General features: G+C 39.4%; 1 protein-coding gene across 1 annotated transcript; it reads left to right on the top strand.

Annotated features, from left to right (window-relative positions):
- Positions 14719-16107, top strand: LOC105156723. Its single transcript, XM_011072976.2, has one exon. The coding sequence runs from the start codon at positions 14830-14832 to the stop codon at positions 15853-15855; it is 1026 nt and encodes a 341-aa protein (XP_011071278.1). The 5' UTR covers positions 14719-14829; the 3' UTR covers positions 15856-16107.

Here is a 16107-nt window from a genome sequence, read left to right as displayed (position 1 = left end):
GAATTATTTTCCGGTTTTGATCATCCCAGAATCTATACCCAAATTCGTCAGTCCCATACCCAATGAATGTACATTTAATCGACTTAGCATCCAGCTTAGTCCGATCATCGTTCAAAATATAGGCTGAACAACCAAACGTACGTAAGAAAGAAAGATCCACTTTCTTACCACTCCATACCTCTTCTGGTATCCTGTTGTTCAACGGGACAGAAGGCCCTCGATTGATCAAGAAAGCAGCCGTGTTGACTGCATCTGCCCAAAACATCTTTGGTAGTCCGCTCTTCAATCGCATGCATCTCGCACGCTCATTCAGTGTTCTGTTCATCCTCTCAGCAACGCCATTTTGCTGAGGTGTCCCCGGGATTGTTTTCTGCATTCGGATTCCATGGTCGGCGCAGTAATTCTTGATACCTTCACTGTTGTACTCGCCACCGTTATCCGATCTGAGACATTTCACTTGTAGACCTGTCTCATTTTCCACTAGTGCCCTCCATCTCCTGAATGTATCAAAGGCATCAGATTTTCTTTTTAAGAAATACACCCATACCTTTCTAGTGGAGTCATCGACGAATGTCATGTAGTACGTTGATCCACCAAGAGATGACACTGGTGCTGGCCCCCACAAATCGGTGTGAACAAGCTCCAACTTTTCTTTCCTCGGAGTTCTTCCTGTGGTCAAGAAGCTCACCCGCTTCTGCTTTCCGAACACGCAGTGTTCACAATGACCCACCTCCACCGATTTTAACTCGGGCAACCGTCCTTTCGACTTCAGCACGTTCATTCCTTTCTCGCTCATGTGGCCCAAGCGATTGTGCCACAGGTTAGCCTGCGATACAGTTCCTGCAAAGGGGATGTTTGAACTGGATCCTCCCGCCATGTAGAGCGTTCCCGACTTTAGTCCTCGAGCCAAAGTCATTGCTCCCCGACTGATCTTCCACTTCGCGTCTCCAAACGTCGTGTGGAATCCATCACTATCCAGCTGTCCGACTGAGATCAAGTTCCTTTTCAGTCCTGGTATGTGTCTCACATCATGTAGGGTCCAGCATGACCCATTCGTTGATTTGATCCGCACATCTCCCTTTCCTACAATCTTGAGGGGTTTGTTATCTGCAAGATAAACTAAGCCAAAATCACCTGAGGTGTATGGCTCCATGATGTCTTTGTTGCTGCATGAGTGGAATGAGGCCCCTGAATCCACAACCCAATCATCGGAAGAACTGCTCACACTCAACAAGAGTGCATCCGTGATCTCCTCCGTCGCGGCATTCGCTGTTCGGCCCTCCTTTTCCTTCTTTGGCGCCCGACATTCGCTTTTCATGTGTCCGGGCTTCTCGCAGTTCCAGCACACCATCTCCTTCTTGCCCTTGTTCTTCCCCCTGGACCTTGACCTTGACCTTCCACGGTATTTACCCCGTGTGTCAGGTCTCCCTCTGGACTCTGTATGTAGCGCAGAGCCAGATGATCCACCCGTTTGCTTTCTACGGGTTTCCTCGTTCAACATCATGTCTCTGATGTTGTCGAACTTCATCTTCTCCTTCCCAGACGAAGTGCTCACTGAAGTAACAACCACATCCCAACTGTCAGGTAAAGATGAAAGCAAAATTAACGCTTTTACCTCATCGTCAAACACGATATCCACAGACGCCAGCTGTGTCGTGAGTTGGTTGAAGTCATTGAGGTGATCGGCCACCGACTTCCTCTCCTCCATCTGCAACCTGAATAGTTTTTTCATCAGCATAACCTTGTTCATTGCTGAGGGTTTCTCGTACATATCGGCAAGAGTCTGTAGAACTTCCTTCGTGCTCTTTGCTCCCTTCACATGATAGGCGACATTCCGAGAGAGCGACAGGATTATTGCGCTCATCGCCTTTCGATCGAGCACCTTCCATTCTTCATCACTCGTCTTCTCGGACTTCTCTGCAAGTGGTTCGTACAGGTCCTTCCCGTACAGGTAGGCCTCCATCTGCATACGCCAAAACCCAAAGTCGGAACCATTGAACCGTTCGACTGGAAACTTTCCCTCCATCTTAACTCCTTGAACCAGGCTCTGATACCAGTTGTTAGGAAATGGATCGGGTTAAGATGGATAACAGGTGGAATATGAAGGCGATAAAAGACACACGAATTTGTTAACCCAGTTTGGATATAAATCCTACGTCTGGGGGCGATACCAAGCCAGGAGAAAACACTCAAAGAGGAGGAAAATTGAGGAGTACAACACACACACACTTGTATGCAAGTCTTCACCACACGTGAAAGACAACACTCACCCTCGTCTCAACTCTTTCTTTTCTCTCTACTCTATTCTACTTTGCTCTATGAAACAATGCTAATAAGAGTAGTATATATAGCCATGACTTATCCTTTTTCCAACTCAACTTGGGAATTCTAAGTTGAATCAGGTTATCCTTTTCTTCTTCAAATCAATCTTCACAACTTAACAACCGTAAACTTTCATAAATTAAGACAAAAGAACATATCCAAATTTGCAAGATTAACCATAAGCAAAAACCAAGATATCAAACCAGAAACAGAAAAACCAAATCAGCCTATGCCAGAAGGGTTAAAACGAGACCCCTTAAGAACCTAAGTCCGACTCTCCAACTCCCGTCATTTTGCAATGTTTCTGCAGCAGACTAATCTCCATGTTCCAGACACGCTGTAGAAGCTCCTCTGATGAAAGCGACATTTTCTAAAACAACAACCTATTTCGCGTCCCCCACAAGAATCAACAAAGAAGAAGGGTGCATACGAAATCGATTCCATCTAGGTTCCGATACATCCAACAAAACCAGGCTCTGGATTAGTATGATCGCAGGAAATGGATGTCTAAGGAAGATGTGAAAGTGCCCAAGCTAGGCGCGCAGAATGACAACAAAAAACAGTGTTGATTTAGATCGAAATATGCGACCCTCCTTGTGGATGCTCAAGATCGCGATGTTTCCCCCCAGATATCGAATGGGCCTTGAAAAGGAAACAAGAACGTCAGGCTAGTTGGGTCGCCTCGACTAATACCCTTCCAAACTCAAGTTAGTTCGAGTTCGAGGTCGAAATACACTATCTAGAGATATAAATGAGGTACAAAACAATAAATGCGTCATGCCATAAATGCTCTGAAATGGCGGTATTTGTAGGCCTAAATGTACTGCATCAAGTGGGCCACATGGCATCTAAGAGGGTCCATTATAAAAGATCGTGTGGTAATGCTGCAGACAAGTCATCCGGGTTTATGCCGGGTTTCGAGGTCGGTAGGGACTAACGACCTGACCCGAAGCTTTCTATGCGGATCCTGCGACATTTCTCATAGTTTTAACCTAAGTAAATGCATACTTGTCCTTTTCTTTGATAAATGAGTAGTACCCCCATTATTACTCTTCCACTTCTTCTAGTGTAAGAATATATATTAGAAGTTGAAAAGTCGCTATCCTTGGTCCGAGCAATCGTGTCCGTTGTTTCTAATACACGTGTTGTCATCTACATCATCTGTATTTATCTCGCCTTTTTATGTTCCTCGCCTATAAGTATGGGCCATTTTCAAAATTTTAGAGTCGCCATCCAAGCTCTCTGCTAGAGTTCGCCCTCATAAATGCCACGATCTTGAACAACCTTCCTAAGGTACTCATATCTTCCTCTAACTACTCTAGCTCCGATTCTTCTTCTGGGTTGTCAGCAAACTGTGGGTGGCAAAGTAAGAACATGTGGTGGGGCATTTTCCTAGGATTACCCCAGAGAAAAATCAACTCATTGCAAAAAGTATCGTCGAATCGTATCTCCCCAATCTGGGCATGTGTCCATACATGACGAACTTCAACCTGTTAGTATAGCAGGTCCGAGGGTTAATAAGTCAAAGCTTCCCTTAGAAGTATCAACTCGCGAAGAAATTCCTATGCATGTTAAATATCAAGAAATGTTAAATAAGAGTTCTTGGGCCAACATCACTAGTACTATAAAAGTTCCTATCCACCACATCAAAGAAAGGTACTCTATTCCCCATGATTAAGAAATCACAATCTCTAAGTCTTTTGATCGCATGCATCGCCCTCCTCGAGGGTTATGTTCATTCTCTCTTCTGCATTTTTAGGCTGCTTTCCATTTTTCTTTAGCTATTCCTGTATACTCCGTGATTTAGATCTCTGTCCCATGAATTATCCCCCATTTCCGTCATCCATATCTTTCAAACATCATAATAATGTGTGCTCGTAACTATAAGCCTAGCTTCGACAATATTTGGTCGCTATATTCTTTCACAACCTCGAAGAGGTCCGACGATAGGGTTTTTTTCTACTTATCTGCCCGTAAAGATTGTAGCTATTTAGATACGTTGAAATCTAATGTCCACCCCTGGAGAGAAAGGTTCATCTTTGTTCGACCCCCTCCAGATCAAGAGTGGCCCTTTCGCTACTATTGGAGTATTGATAAACCGAAACCAATAACAGAAAGAGGGGGGGGGGGGCTAAAAGATGATTTAACAAATAATGTTACCATTTGTTGGTACAACCCTAAAAATCTTCTCGAATAAGAAATATTGTGGTTCGTCGGTCTCACTCCAACACCCTTCCGAATTAGGGGTTCCAAGTGAATATATTACGCTCATCCATCCTTCATTTCTCTTCCCTTTGGATATTTCATAAGCGGTCACGACTTTTTGTAGAGACCATTGTGATGAATTCTCGGATCGCTAATCAGCTTCGTGCCCGCCGGGGAACTCTCCAAGCTAGGGTCACTCCAATCGCTTCGGAGGTTGATAGTTATGCGGCCCCTAATTGCGAGCTTCCTCTTCAACCTTTACCTATTGCAAGATCTCCAAATATTCAGGTGCCCATTAAGGTCGCTAGTGGCGACTCTTGTGCCCGGGTTCAGTAGTATTTTGGGAAAACCTTTTTATCAGTATTGGGGTGGGTGACTCTACCAAAGATGGTTCCCCAGAGGCTGCGGATGTTAATGCGAGGCCTAGAGACCTGAAGAAAAGTAATAGGAAGCACAAGCATAAAAGCAAAAGCAAGGGTTCGTGCTCTACTAAGTCCAGCAAGTGGAGCAAATCCCAATTTGAGAGGAGATTGTCCAGAGAAGCAGAGGAGGAGGAGAATCTTGCCTTTCTGCAGGAGGTAACCGCCTGGTGGAAAGAGGCATGCAAGGAATTAAAAACCCCTACTAGCCAGATCACTGAAATGGAGGGTGAAAGGCTAGCTCTTGTTTGAGTTATTTCAAATAATAGTTCAGTATTTTGCTCTAATGCAGGCTAGGATTCTTGTAAGTTATATAAAGCCTATTGTTTACGTCGCGATCAGGCCTCCCTTCTACAGACTCCCCATCCCCGACTCGAAGAACTACATGCCCATGTCCTCATGCAGGTAAATTTTTTATTTCGTTCTGTGCGTTTTATTGTTCTCTTCTCACCTTTTCCATTTACAGGCTGCTATCTTCAATCATAGACTTTCCTTGAAATGCATTGACTTTTGACGAAATTAGATCCTAGCTGATCACAAAATTCAAGACCTGAAAAAAAATATTGACTCTTCCATCATGAGAAAGAACTACAAGATCATCGCTCCTCCCTAGAGGCTAAGATTTTGGATATAGAGAATCAACTCAGATAGGCCAAAGTTTACACTACGAAAGTGATGGATGATGCCTTCGAAAAGGGAAAGGATGAAGGATTCTGTGGGGTGGGAAGCAGGTAAACTCGAGGAGAACACCTAGGGCCGGCAAGGATGTGTTCATTCTGAGAAATTTAAAACCTGCATTTCAGGTGTCTATTGAAATCAAGGCAGCCAACTTCGTGTACATTGGGTTCGAGAAGTGCAAGTCTCAGGCGGCCAAACTACATGGCTTTGCCGAGGGTTTCGACCAGAATCGCCTCGACCCCTCTCTTGATGGTAACTTCTAGCCCTATCCCGAAAAAGAAACCCCTGTTGTACAAGCAGAGGACGAATTTGCTACACTAGTTGAGGAAGTCGAGAACATGGGCTGATTTTAGAGCCCCCATCCTTGTAATTTTAGGGATAATTCTTGTAATTCCTTTTATGAGTTCGAACGGCCCTCCATGATAGGTTCAAAGTGTATGCTAGGTAAATGGCTCTTTGATCTTTCTATGTGATTTTTATGGAAGTATAAAAATGTTAGATTTCCGCCTTCATTCTCTCTATTTGATCGGCGTATTTGTACTTCGATTCATCTCACGTAAACAAATCTTTAATTAGTGCAACCTTCAAATAACGACCTTTCAATTTGAATTAAGCGAGTCTTTTGTAAATTGACACATGAAGTCTACAATATTTTTCAGACCATATTCTGGTAAAATGCGATCTTTTTCAAATCAAATCCTTGACTTTATGTGATCTCTTTCAGACACAATTTTTCTGATTGGGTGCGATCTTTTTCAGATCAAAACCTGGATTTTATGCAATCTTTTTCAGATGCAATTCTTCTTATTGAGTGCGATTTTTTTCAGATCAAAACTTTGATTTTATGTGATCTTTTTTAGATCAAAATCTTGATTTTATGCGATCTTTTTTAGATGCAATTCTTTTATTTAAATGCAATCTTTTTCAGATCAAAACCTTGATTTAATGCCGTCTTTTTCAGATACAATTCTTCTGATCGAATGCGATCTTTTTAGATCAAAACCTTGATTTAATGCGATCTTTTTCAGATCAAGATATCCCACTAATATCAACTATTATAGCAATTCTTGCGATCTTTTCCAGATTGTGATATTCCATGAAGACTATTCAACAATTTCTTGCGATCTTTCCCAAATTGAAAATATAGTTGAAATTGTGTCCTTTATGAATAAATGTAATTGTTCTTGCTATCTCTCCCGAATTGAAATAAGTATCACCAGAAGTAAGTATTTGAGATTGCTAAACTGCCTTTTTCAGGCTATCTTTTATATACTTACATGGATAAGTATATACCTTTTCCAGGCTCGCAAAAACTAGAATATGCCATTCTCAGGCTTAGAAATTCAAAAAGAAATTTCAAAAATGCCGACCAAGATCCTCCCCCTTGTGAATGGTCAAGCTTGCAATATTTCCCTCCAAATATTGAGATGGGCCCTAAGAAGAAAACAAGAACGTTAGGCTACTTTGGTTGTCCCGACTAAGATCCTCCAATGCTCAAGTTAGTTCGAGTTCGAGGTCAAAATACACGATCTAGAAATATAAATGAGGTAGAAAACAATAAATGTGCCATCCATAAATGCTCTGAAATGGAAGTATTTATAGGCCTAAATGTATTGCATCAAGTAGGCCACGTGGCATCATCTTAGAGGGTCCATTGTAAAAGATCGTGTGATAATGAAACGGACGAGTCATCTAGGTCTGTGTCGGGTTATCGGGGTCGGTCGGGTGTAGCGACCCAACCCAAAGCTATGTGCGCGAATCCTGTGGTATTTCTCATATTTCTACCCTAAATAAGGGCATTTTTGTCCTTTTTTTTTATAAATAAGTAGTACCCTCATCAAGTGTGGAGCAGATCATCTACCTCAAGCCCGCACCAAGGACATGATCCACCATTTATCATACTATTTTAGTCTACATTACTTGGTTCGTGCGTCTACCACATCTGGAGGGAGCAGAACTTGCGACACTTTGAGAATGAAGAGAGACCGTCGAGTATGGTAGCTAATTTAATTGTGGAGGATGTTTGATTACGTATAGCCAGTATTAGGTTAGCTAGCTCTGTGAGTACATATGCATTGTATAGACTGTGGCGTATCCCTTGGCCTATTGAGGGATATGCCTGATAAGGGATGCAGTGTTGTACTATACTTTATTTCATTAATGAAACTTAGATTTACCAAAAAAAAAAAATTATATATTATTTGTTTAGGTTTATCTTAATTATCATTATCATTTATTTTTTATTTAAACCATATACATTTTAATCCCTTAGTTAGTAAAATTATTATCTTTTAACAAATATATTTTCTAATTAATATATTTTTGAAGTTCTTGGCCATCAACTTTAGAATTTTCACATGTTTTAATTACTATAAAATGTATTTGCTTACCTCCTTTGTTATCAACCCTTCTTCATATGTAGTGAAAATTCATGTTTCAAGTATCTCTACCTTACTCTGAATATCTCAAAAAGGTGGACATCGCCAGCCACTAAAACATTTGAGATGGCAATTGGCCCAGTTTTTCGGGCCCCGATTCGGATTCTCGCCCATTTGGGGCGGGTTTGGTATTAAATTAAATGGCTTCCGAACGGTTTTAAATCCTTAGGATTGGATTTTGATTTTGGTCCGGAATGGGGTACGAATTTTGTACCGAACCCAACCTGCCCCGTCCTAGATTTTATATACTTTTTATTATTTGTATGTAATACATTAATAACAAAAATATTATAGTATTGTATGTAAATCTTAACAATTTTACATATATTCAACTCTATATAAAAAATATAAAGAATAAAAATTAGTTGATGAGAAAATTAAAAATTTAGATGAATGTATGTTAAGGTATTTAAATTTAACTTAATATTATTAATTAAAAAATAAAATATTAGTTGAATGTATTATTTGTAATATATAATTCGTTGTAAATCGTAAAATGATATTACTTGATGAGAAAATTAATAATTTAGATGAATGTATACTTTGTCTTATATCATTCATAAAATAATTTTAATGTATTTAAATCTAAACTGCATTATTTATTAATAAAATAAAATATTACTTGAATATATTCTTTTTATTATATAATTCAAAGTAGATCGTAAAATGATATTACTTTATCAGAAAATTAAAAAATTTAGATGAACATATACATTTTCTTATACAATTTATTTTAAATTGAAAACTATGTTGATGTATTTAAATCTAAATTGATATTAATTATTAATAAAATAAAATATTATTTGAATGATTCCTTATATTATATAATTTATTGTAGATTGTACGTAAAATGATATGACTTGATGACAAAATTAATAATATAAATGAACATTTACTTTGCCTTATACCATTCATTTTAAATTGAAAACTATGTCTTATCAAAATTATCTACATCTAAAATGATTGTTGTTTTTAATACATAATTTGAGACACTTATATAAATACAAAATTAAGAGTAAAATGAAAAAAATATTTTTTTCTAATTTGATCTTCAATTTCACCATTTATTTGATTAGTTCATTTAAAATTTATTTTTGGTGGGATGGGACGCGGTGCGGCGGGCGAACACAGGGTGTGCTACAAAAAAATACAAAATTCGAGATTTACACCAGTTTTTGAAATGATTTTTTTGCCTTTTGGAATGATTTGAATTGAAGAAATTAATTTGAATTAATCTCTAGAATAGTTTACATTCCGTCGTTACAGACGACGTTCCTGAAATTTAGAAATGGTTAGTAGAGGACCGTTCCCAACGTGGAACGGTTATTATACTACATTGTTTTTTACTGCTCCTAATAGTATATTTGAATACCAAAATTTTATTTGTTTGATTGGAACGCATTGAATAAATTTTAAAATAGTTTTGTAAATTAATTCGGTTTATTTTTGGAAAGGTTGTTGTAGTACTGTTGGTGTAATTTTGGAACTGTAGTTATTTATATATAATAGTGATATATTTAGGAATGGTCATTGAAATTATATAGTGTTTAATTTTTGAAATAGCATTAGGTCGAGGTCGAGGTCGATCTCGATCCCGAAGCACATATAAAGAATTCAAGCTCAAGCTCATGTGCTCGTTTCGTATCCAGTCAAACTCAAACCTATTAGTGCTTTTTATTTATAATAAAAATTTATTATTATAAACATATAATATCAAATACTTTTATATTTATTATAAAAAGTATTAAAAAGCATATGGTGCAATATCTTAATCTAATATTATGAATATATGACTTCACAATATCTTTATTATATGTCTTCTATTAGTTCAATAGTAATATAATTAGTAAAAATATAAAATATACATATACATCAAATTATATAAATACTTGCACATGATTTGCATTGTATTAAAAAAAAAATAAACATACTTTCTTAAAGTAAATGAGAATGGTCATAAACATACATGTGGTAATTTAAATTGTGTTTCTTTCAATTATGCAAACATAACAGATTTTTCTTTAAAGAAATCAAGAAGCTATTAGTTTTCTGTATAAATATGATACAAACAAATGAAAATAATAAAAATTATTCAACCATCTGTTATGTTATTATTATTCTTAGAAACCATCATATTAGGACATAAGTTTATAAGCAGTACAATAGATTACATAGTATTTTAGTGTAAATATACTCATTAATAAATATAAAATATTATAAGTTATTTGTTAGAACTTGTTAATTTACAAAAGTATAAAAATTAAAAATTGCTATTGAAATATGACATAAAATTCATATACATTTATATAAATAACTATTTAAAAAGAATTATCAAAACATACTATATTATCGGTATCTATATATTGATTAGATAGTATAAATAACGATACGATACTTTATTATAATCTAAATAATAGGCAGTAGTAAATAAATATGGTATTTTTATTTATATTATAAATATGATATTACTTTGATCAATTACCATTTATTACAATTATTTACTCTTAACCGCATGTCTATAATTATGACTAAATATTAAATTTGTTTGTAATGATTTGTGATATATATATATATGTATATGCATATAATTAATTGTTATAATTTTTATTGTTACTAGATTTTGCCACATATTGTCATCTTCTGTTGATAGAGGAGGAGATGGAGAGACAATGCGTTTGAGTGTGTGTGAGAGAATTTCTGTTTCTTGCTCATAAATCTTATCAGTATTTCTCATTTTCAATATTTTCCACGTGGCATTAATCCGTGGATGTAATAGGAGATGAAACACTTCATGGAATAGAGGATACCAACCCCTTAGATTATCCACCATAAATTATTTTTGCCATGAATATACATAAGTTATTTATCATTATTTATGGTGCAAATGACTTGAGCGTGCATGGAGAGTTGTGGCAGGATTTTGATCGCTTAGTCTAAGGAATTGATGAGTCTCCCTGGCTGGTTGGTGGCGACTTTAACACTGTCCTCGATATAAGTGAATTGTGTAGCAATTTAGGTGACATAAGGTTAGGCATGACAGATTTCCTTGAGTGCCTTCACGACACGGGTCTTCTCAGTCTTCCTATGCAGGGGGAGAGATTCACATGGTACAACTGTAGCATTGACAGTCGCAGTCTCTGGAAGAGATTAGAATGGTTTCTAGTCAATGATCGATGGTTGGGGCAGTGGCCATCTGCGCACTATGAATGTCTTACACCACGTACATCTGACCATTCTCCATTGGTTATACGTGGTACTCCTGCTCAATCTATTGTACGTATGTTCCGGTTTAATAATTATCTAGCTCTATCTTCGAAATTCACCCCTTTTGTGTGGAATGTGCAGCGGCACAACATTATGGGAAGTGCTATGTATGCGGTAACTCGAAAATTGAAGGCCCTTAAACCTATCTTCCGGAAGCAACGAAGGAACAAGGGGGATTTGGCGGCTAACGTCCATATGGCAAAAGCTTTTCTCCACATAGCCCAATCTCTCTTGCAGCTAGACCGTCATAATTCGCAGCTACTTAAATTGGAGCACTGTTGTAAGTTGATCTTACTGTTGGCTACTCGACTTGAACAACATATGCTACAACAACGTGCAAAGATGGGTTGGCTGAAAGGTGGTGATCAATGCTCTCGAATTTTCTTGTGAAAAGTGGCAGCACGTAGATCTGCCAAACATATCCTCCAAGTTACGAGCCATGGGGGTACACTATTGACGGATCAAACAACAGTTATGAATGAATTTGTTCATTTCTACCAGCGGCTTTTGGGAGGGGCTAGACGGAACCGAGCTCTTGACTTACGGCACTTACGTTCCTAGGCTCGACGCTTGTTGTCGGATGCGGAAGGCCGTGACTTGATGTGGCTAGTCACACCGCATGAGGTCAAAGGCGATTTTTGATATTGTAGAAGACAAAGCGCCTGGCCCGGATGGCTATATTTTTGGATTCTTTAAAGCGGCTTGGCCTGTAGTGGGGCAGGAGATCACCAGTGCAGTTATGGAGTTCTTTCGCACCGGAAAACTTCTCAAATAAGTGAATGCAACGTTGCTCGCACTTATTCTTAAGGTACGCAATCCCAACAATTTTGAAGAATTTCAGCCTATCTCTTGTTGCAATGTGCTATATAAGGTGATTACAAAGATTATAGTACAACGTCTGCGTGGCATCCTGGATGATTTGATCAGTCCCTCACAGAACACGTTCGTTCCAGGCAGGTCGATGAGTGACAATATTCTGCTAGCCCAGAAACTTTTTTCTAGCTATAAGCAACAATGCCTTCCACCAAGATGTGCACTGAAAGTGGACTTACGAAAGGCATACGATACAGTAGAATGGGACTTCTTACTGGTTGTGTTGCATCTGTTTGGATTTTCGAGGACCTTTATCAGTTGGATAGAGGAGTGTGTCACCACGCCTGCTTATTCAGTCTTTCTCAATGGCACAGCACACGGCTACTTCAAAGGGGCATGAGGGTTGCGCTAAGGGGACCCTATGTCCCCTTATTTATTTGTCCTTGTTATGGAGGTATTATAGATGATCGTACAACAACTTATCGATCAGGATGACGATTTCTTGTTTCATTAGGAAGTGTGAGGCGATGGGTCTATTTTCACTTTGCTTTGCTGATGACCTTATTCTCTTTTGTAGGGCAGATGAACCGTCTATCGGGCTATTTAAAAAGGGTCTAGATAGGTTTGCGATGCTTTTCGGGTTATGTGTCAACCCACATAAGATCCACATTATTATCTCCAAGGCGACACATGGACTCCGCAACAGGTTACTCTTCCTTCTATCGTTCCAAGAGGGAGAGCTCCCTCTTCGTTACCTCGGCCTCCCCCTTATTTCCCCTCGTATCATGATCAAGGACTACACTCCACTCTTGAAAAAAATTGATAACCGAATTCAAGGATGGGAAAGAATTCGGTTAACATTTGCTGGTAGGTTGCAACTTATCAAATTCATACTGATGTCGTTTCACACCTATTGGGCAGCGACATTTATCTTACCAATACGGTGATTCGTTAGATTGAGAAACGCTTGCGTACCTTTGTTTGGAAGGGTACCAAAGAACGGGCTTTCTGAAGATTTATGGACACTTATTTGTAGGCCAGTGGAGGAGGGAGGCCTCGACCTTATAGATATATTAGCCCTAAGTCGAGCTCTCATGTGCAAGCATTTATGGAAGATTATTGGGCGACAACAGGAATCTATCTGGGTTGATTGGTTATTCCATACCCGACTTGGAGCTAACACTATCTCGATAATCAGTGACAGAAGGGGGCTATGGGGGTGGCGGCAGATTCTTGCTCTACGACCATGACTATTACCTTATATCGACTTTCGGGTTGGTAATGGGGATTTATTTTCTCTTTGGCAGGACCCTTGGCATCAATTGGGGCCATTGATACATTACTTCCCCACTGGCCCCACCGTTACGAACATCCCCTCGGCTGCACTCTCTACACTCAGTCATTGCGAATGGGGAATGGAGCTGGCTGCCAATCACTAATGAATTCGTAGCGATCATTCACCTTCTGCCTGTTATCTATGGTGGGGAGGATCGTATCATTTGGCGCTTGAATGACGGTACTTTTACAACGGCGGCAACGTACCACCTCTTTTGTCCTCAAGGATCCAAGGTAGGTTGGATTTCACTATTCTTGGGTCCTTTCAAGATTCCCTGCAACCAATTTATCTTATGGCTTGCTATTTTAGGGAAGTTATTTACTCTTGTCAAACCATGGCTGCACCACACTGGTGGGGCATGTGTCCTTTGCCAAGACGGAATCTCTGAGACACATGAGCATTTATTTTTTCAATGCCATTATGTTCGTTAGTTCATTGCAGATATTCGGGGGATTGTATGGGTCCGATGATCTATTCGACCGTGGAATATTGCCGTAGAGTGGATGTCGCTTAAATGGAGGGGGAAACACGTCATCAACACCTCATACCGCGCACTGTTGACGTTGTTAGTGTATCACTTGTGGCAAGAACGGAATCAACAGATGTTTTAGCATACTAGCCGTACATATGACACACTTGTTAGGATTATAGTTGAGGAGATTAGACATATCATATTTAGTCATACTCTCCCCTCAGTAGTTAGTACACGTGCTCTTTACCGACTTTGAAGGATCCCTTGGTTTGACGGGGTCTCGACTGCTTGAACCGTGTTGTTGTATTTTTTTTTTATCTATTTATGCAATTTACATTTATCGGAATTATTTTTGCCATAATTATAAGCCACAGTAAATATTCCTTCTATAGTTTTTAGTCATAATAAATGTATAAATCACAATAGCAAAAATCACATCCAACAATTATTACGTGGTCGTGACTAATAATTATTTATTATAGTATTTATTTTTAATAATGATAATTAACTATGATTAAATATTAAATTTCTTTTCATGACATTTTATCAAGTAAATAATTTATAAATGTTTTTATTTTCTTCCAAAATTTATATGTATACATTTAACGTGGATCTTATTTATGAAGTTGATGTTACTTAATATATTGTGAGCTTTACAATCTTATTATTGGAACACCTACTCTAAATATAGGAAGAATCCAAATAAAAACCAATATTAAACAAATAATTTTTTCTGAAAAAAAAAAAATCAAATTTCCTTAGAAGATCCACATTTTCCTCCTCATTGTTCTCCTTCTAACAAAACAAATTTTTTATTTTTTGAGTTTCTACTATTTTTTCCCCCATATCCTTCTCCATTTTTCTTCTTCCCTCTCCATTACGATGGAGGATCAAGTGTCAGCATCCCCTGATAAATCCACCAGCAACAAACCCCGGATCACCTGGTCGGATTCCTACTCCAAAGCCCACGTCGCCATCGAGGCCCTCGCCGCCATCCTCCCCGGCCTCCCGCTGGCCCTCTCCTCATCGGAAACCCCCGCTGCCTCCCTCCTCCAAGACCCCGAAGTCGCCGTTCAAATCTCCCAACTCTTCCGTCGGCCCGATTCCGGCGCCGTCAATGACAACCTCTGCGCTTGGCTCTACGACACCTTCCGCTCCTCCGAGCCTGACCTCCAAATCGTCGTTCTCCGCTTTCTCCCCACCCTCGCTGGCGTCTACCTCTCCCGTGCCGGACTTCACAAGCCGCTCCCCGGATTCGAGTCTGTCCTCCTCGCCATCTATGCCCACGAAACGGCCGCCCGCAATGGCCAGGCCATCACCGTCAGCATCCCCGACCTCGCCCACTCTAGCATCTACCACGAAACCAAACAAACCGCCAAAAACAGCGCCACGGAGCTCCACCTCGGCGTGGTCTCCCCCAGCCTGGAGCCCTACGGCACAGTTCGGTCCACCAGGCGGGCGAGAATCGTCGGCGTGGCCCTGGAATTATACTACAGCAAAATCTCTCAAATCCCTGTGGGATCCAAGATCGAGTTCTGCGAATTCTGCAAGATTTGGTCCGGACAAGAGGACGAAAACAAGGGGGATGGGGCTTCTACAACCGATGATTCCCAGAAAGTCGAAAAGAAGGAGGGTAGAGGAGGGAGAATAATTCTGCCATGGGAGATTCTTCAGCCAATACTGAGGATTCTGGGGCACTGTTTGATGGCCCCGCAAAAGAATGAGGAGCTTTTCCAGGCAGCGTTTTCTGCGTGCAGGTGTCTGCATGCTAGGGCTCTGCATGATATAAATGCAAAGATAATTCTGGCAACGGGGAGTCTTGTGAAGCTTGCGGAAATGGCGACTGATCCAAGTGTTGCTGCTGTTGATCATACTGAGATAAGTATGAGTAATGTAATAACAATTTGAGTCTAGGGTTCTTAATTCTTTTATATTTCTTGTAAGTTCTTTTTTGCTTGTAATATATGCTTTGTTGATTTAAGAATGTTGTTGAGGGTTCAGGAATCAGAAAATGGGGAAGTATATATGGATGAGATAGAGATAGTGCTGCTGGTTTTTCATCTGTAGGTCAAACTGTGGTTTCTTCTTTTCCTTTTTTCCAGTATTTGATTTGATACTTCTTTTGAGTATATTTACAGTTGATTAATGAAGGAAAATTGA

This window comes from Sesamum indicum, linkage group LG1 (genome assembly GCF_000512975.1).
Source record: "Sesamum indicum cultivar Zhongzhi No. 13 linkage group LG1, S_indicum_v1.0, whole genome shotgun sequence".
Taxonomy (NCBI): Eukaryota; Viridiplantae; Streptophyta; class Magnoliopsida; order Lamiales; family Pedaliaceae; genus Sesamum; species Sesamum indicum.
Note: the sequence above shows the minus strand (reverse complement) of the source record. Positions and strands in the feature narration are given on the sequence as shown.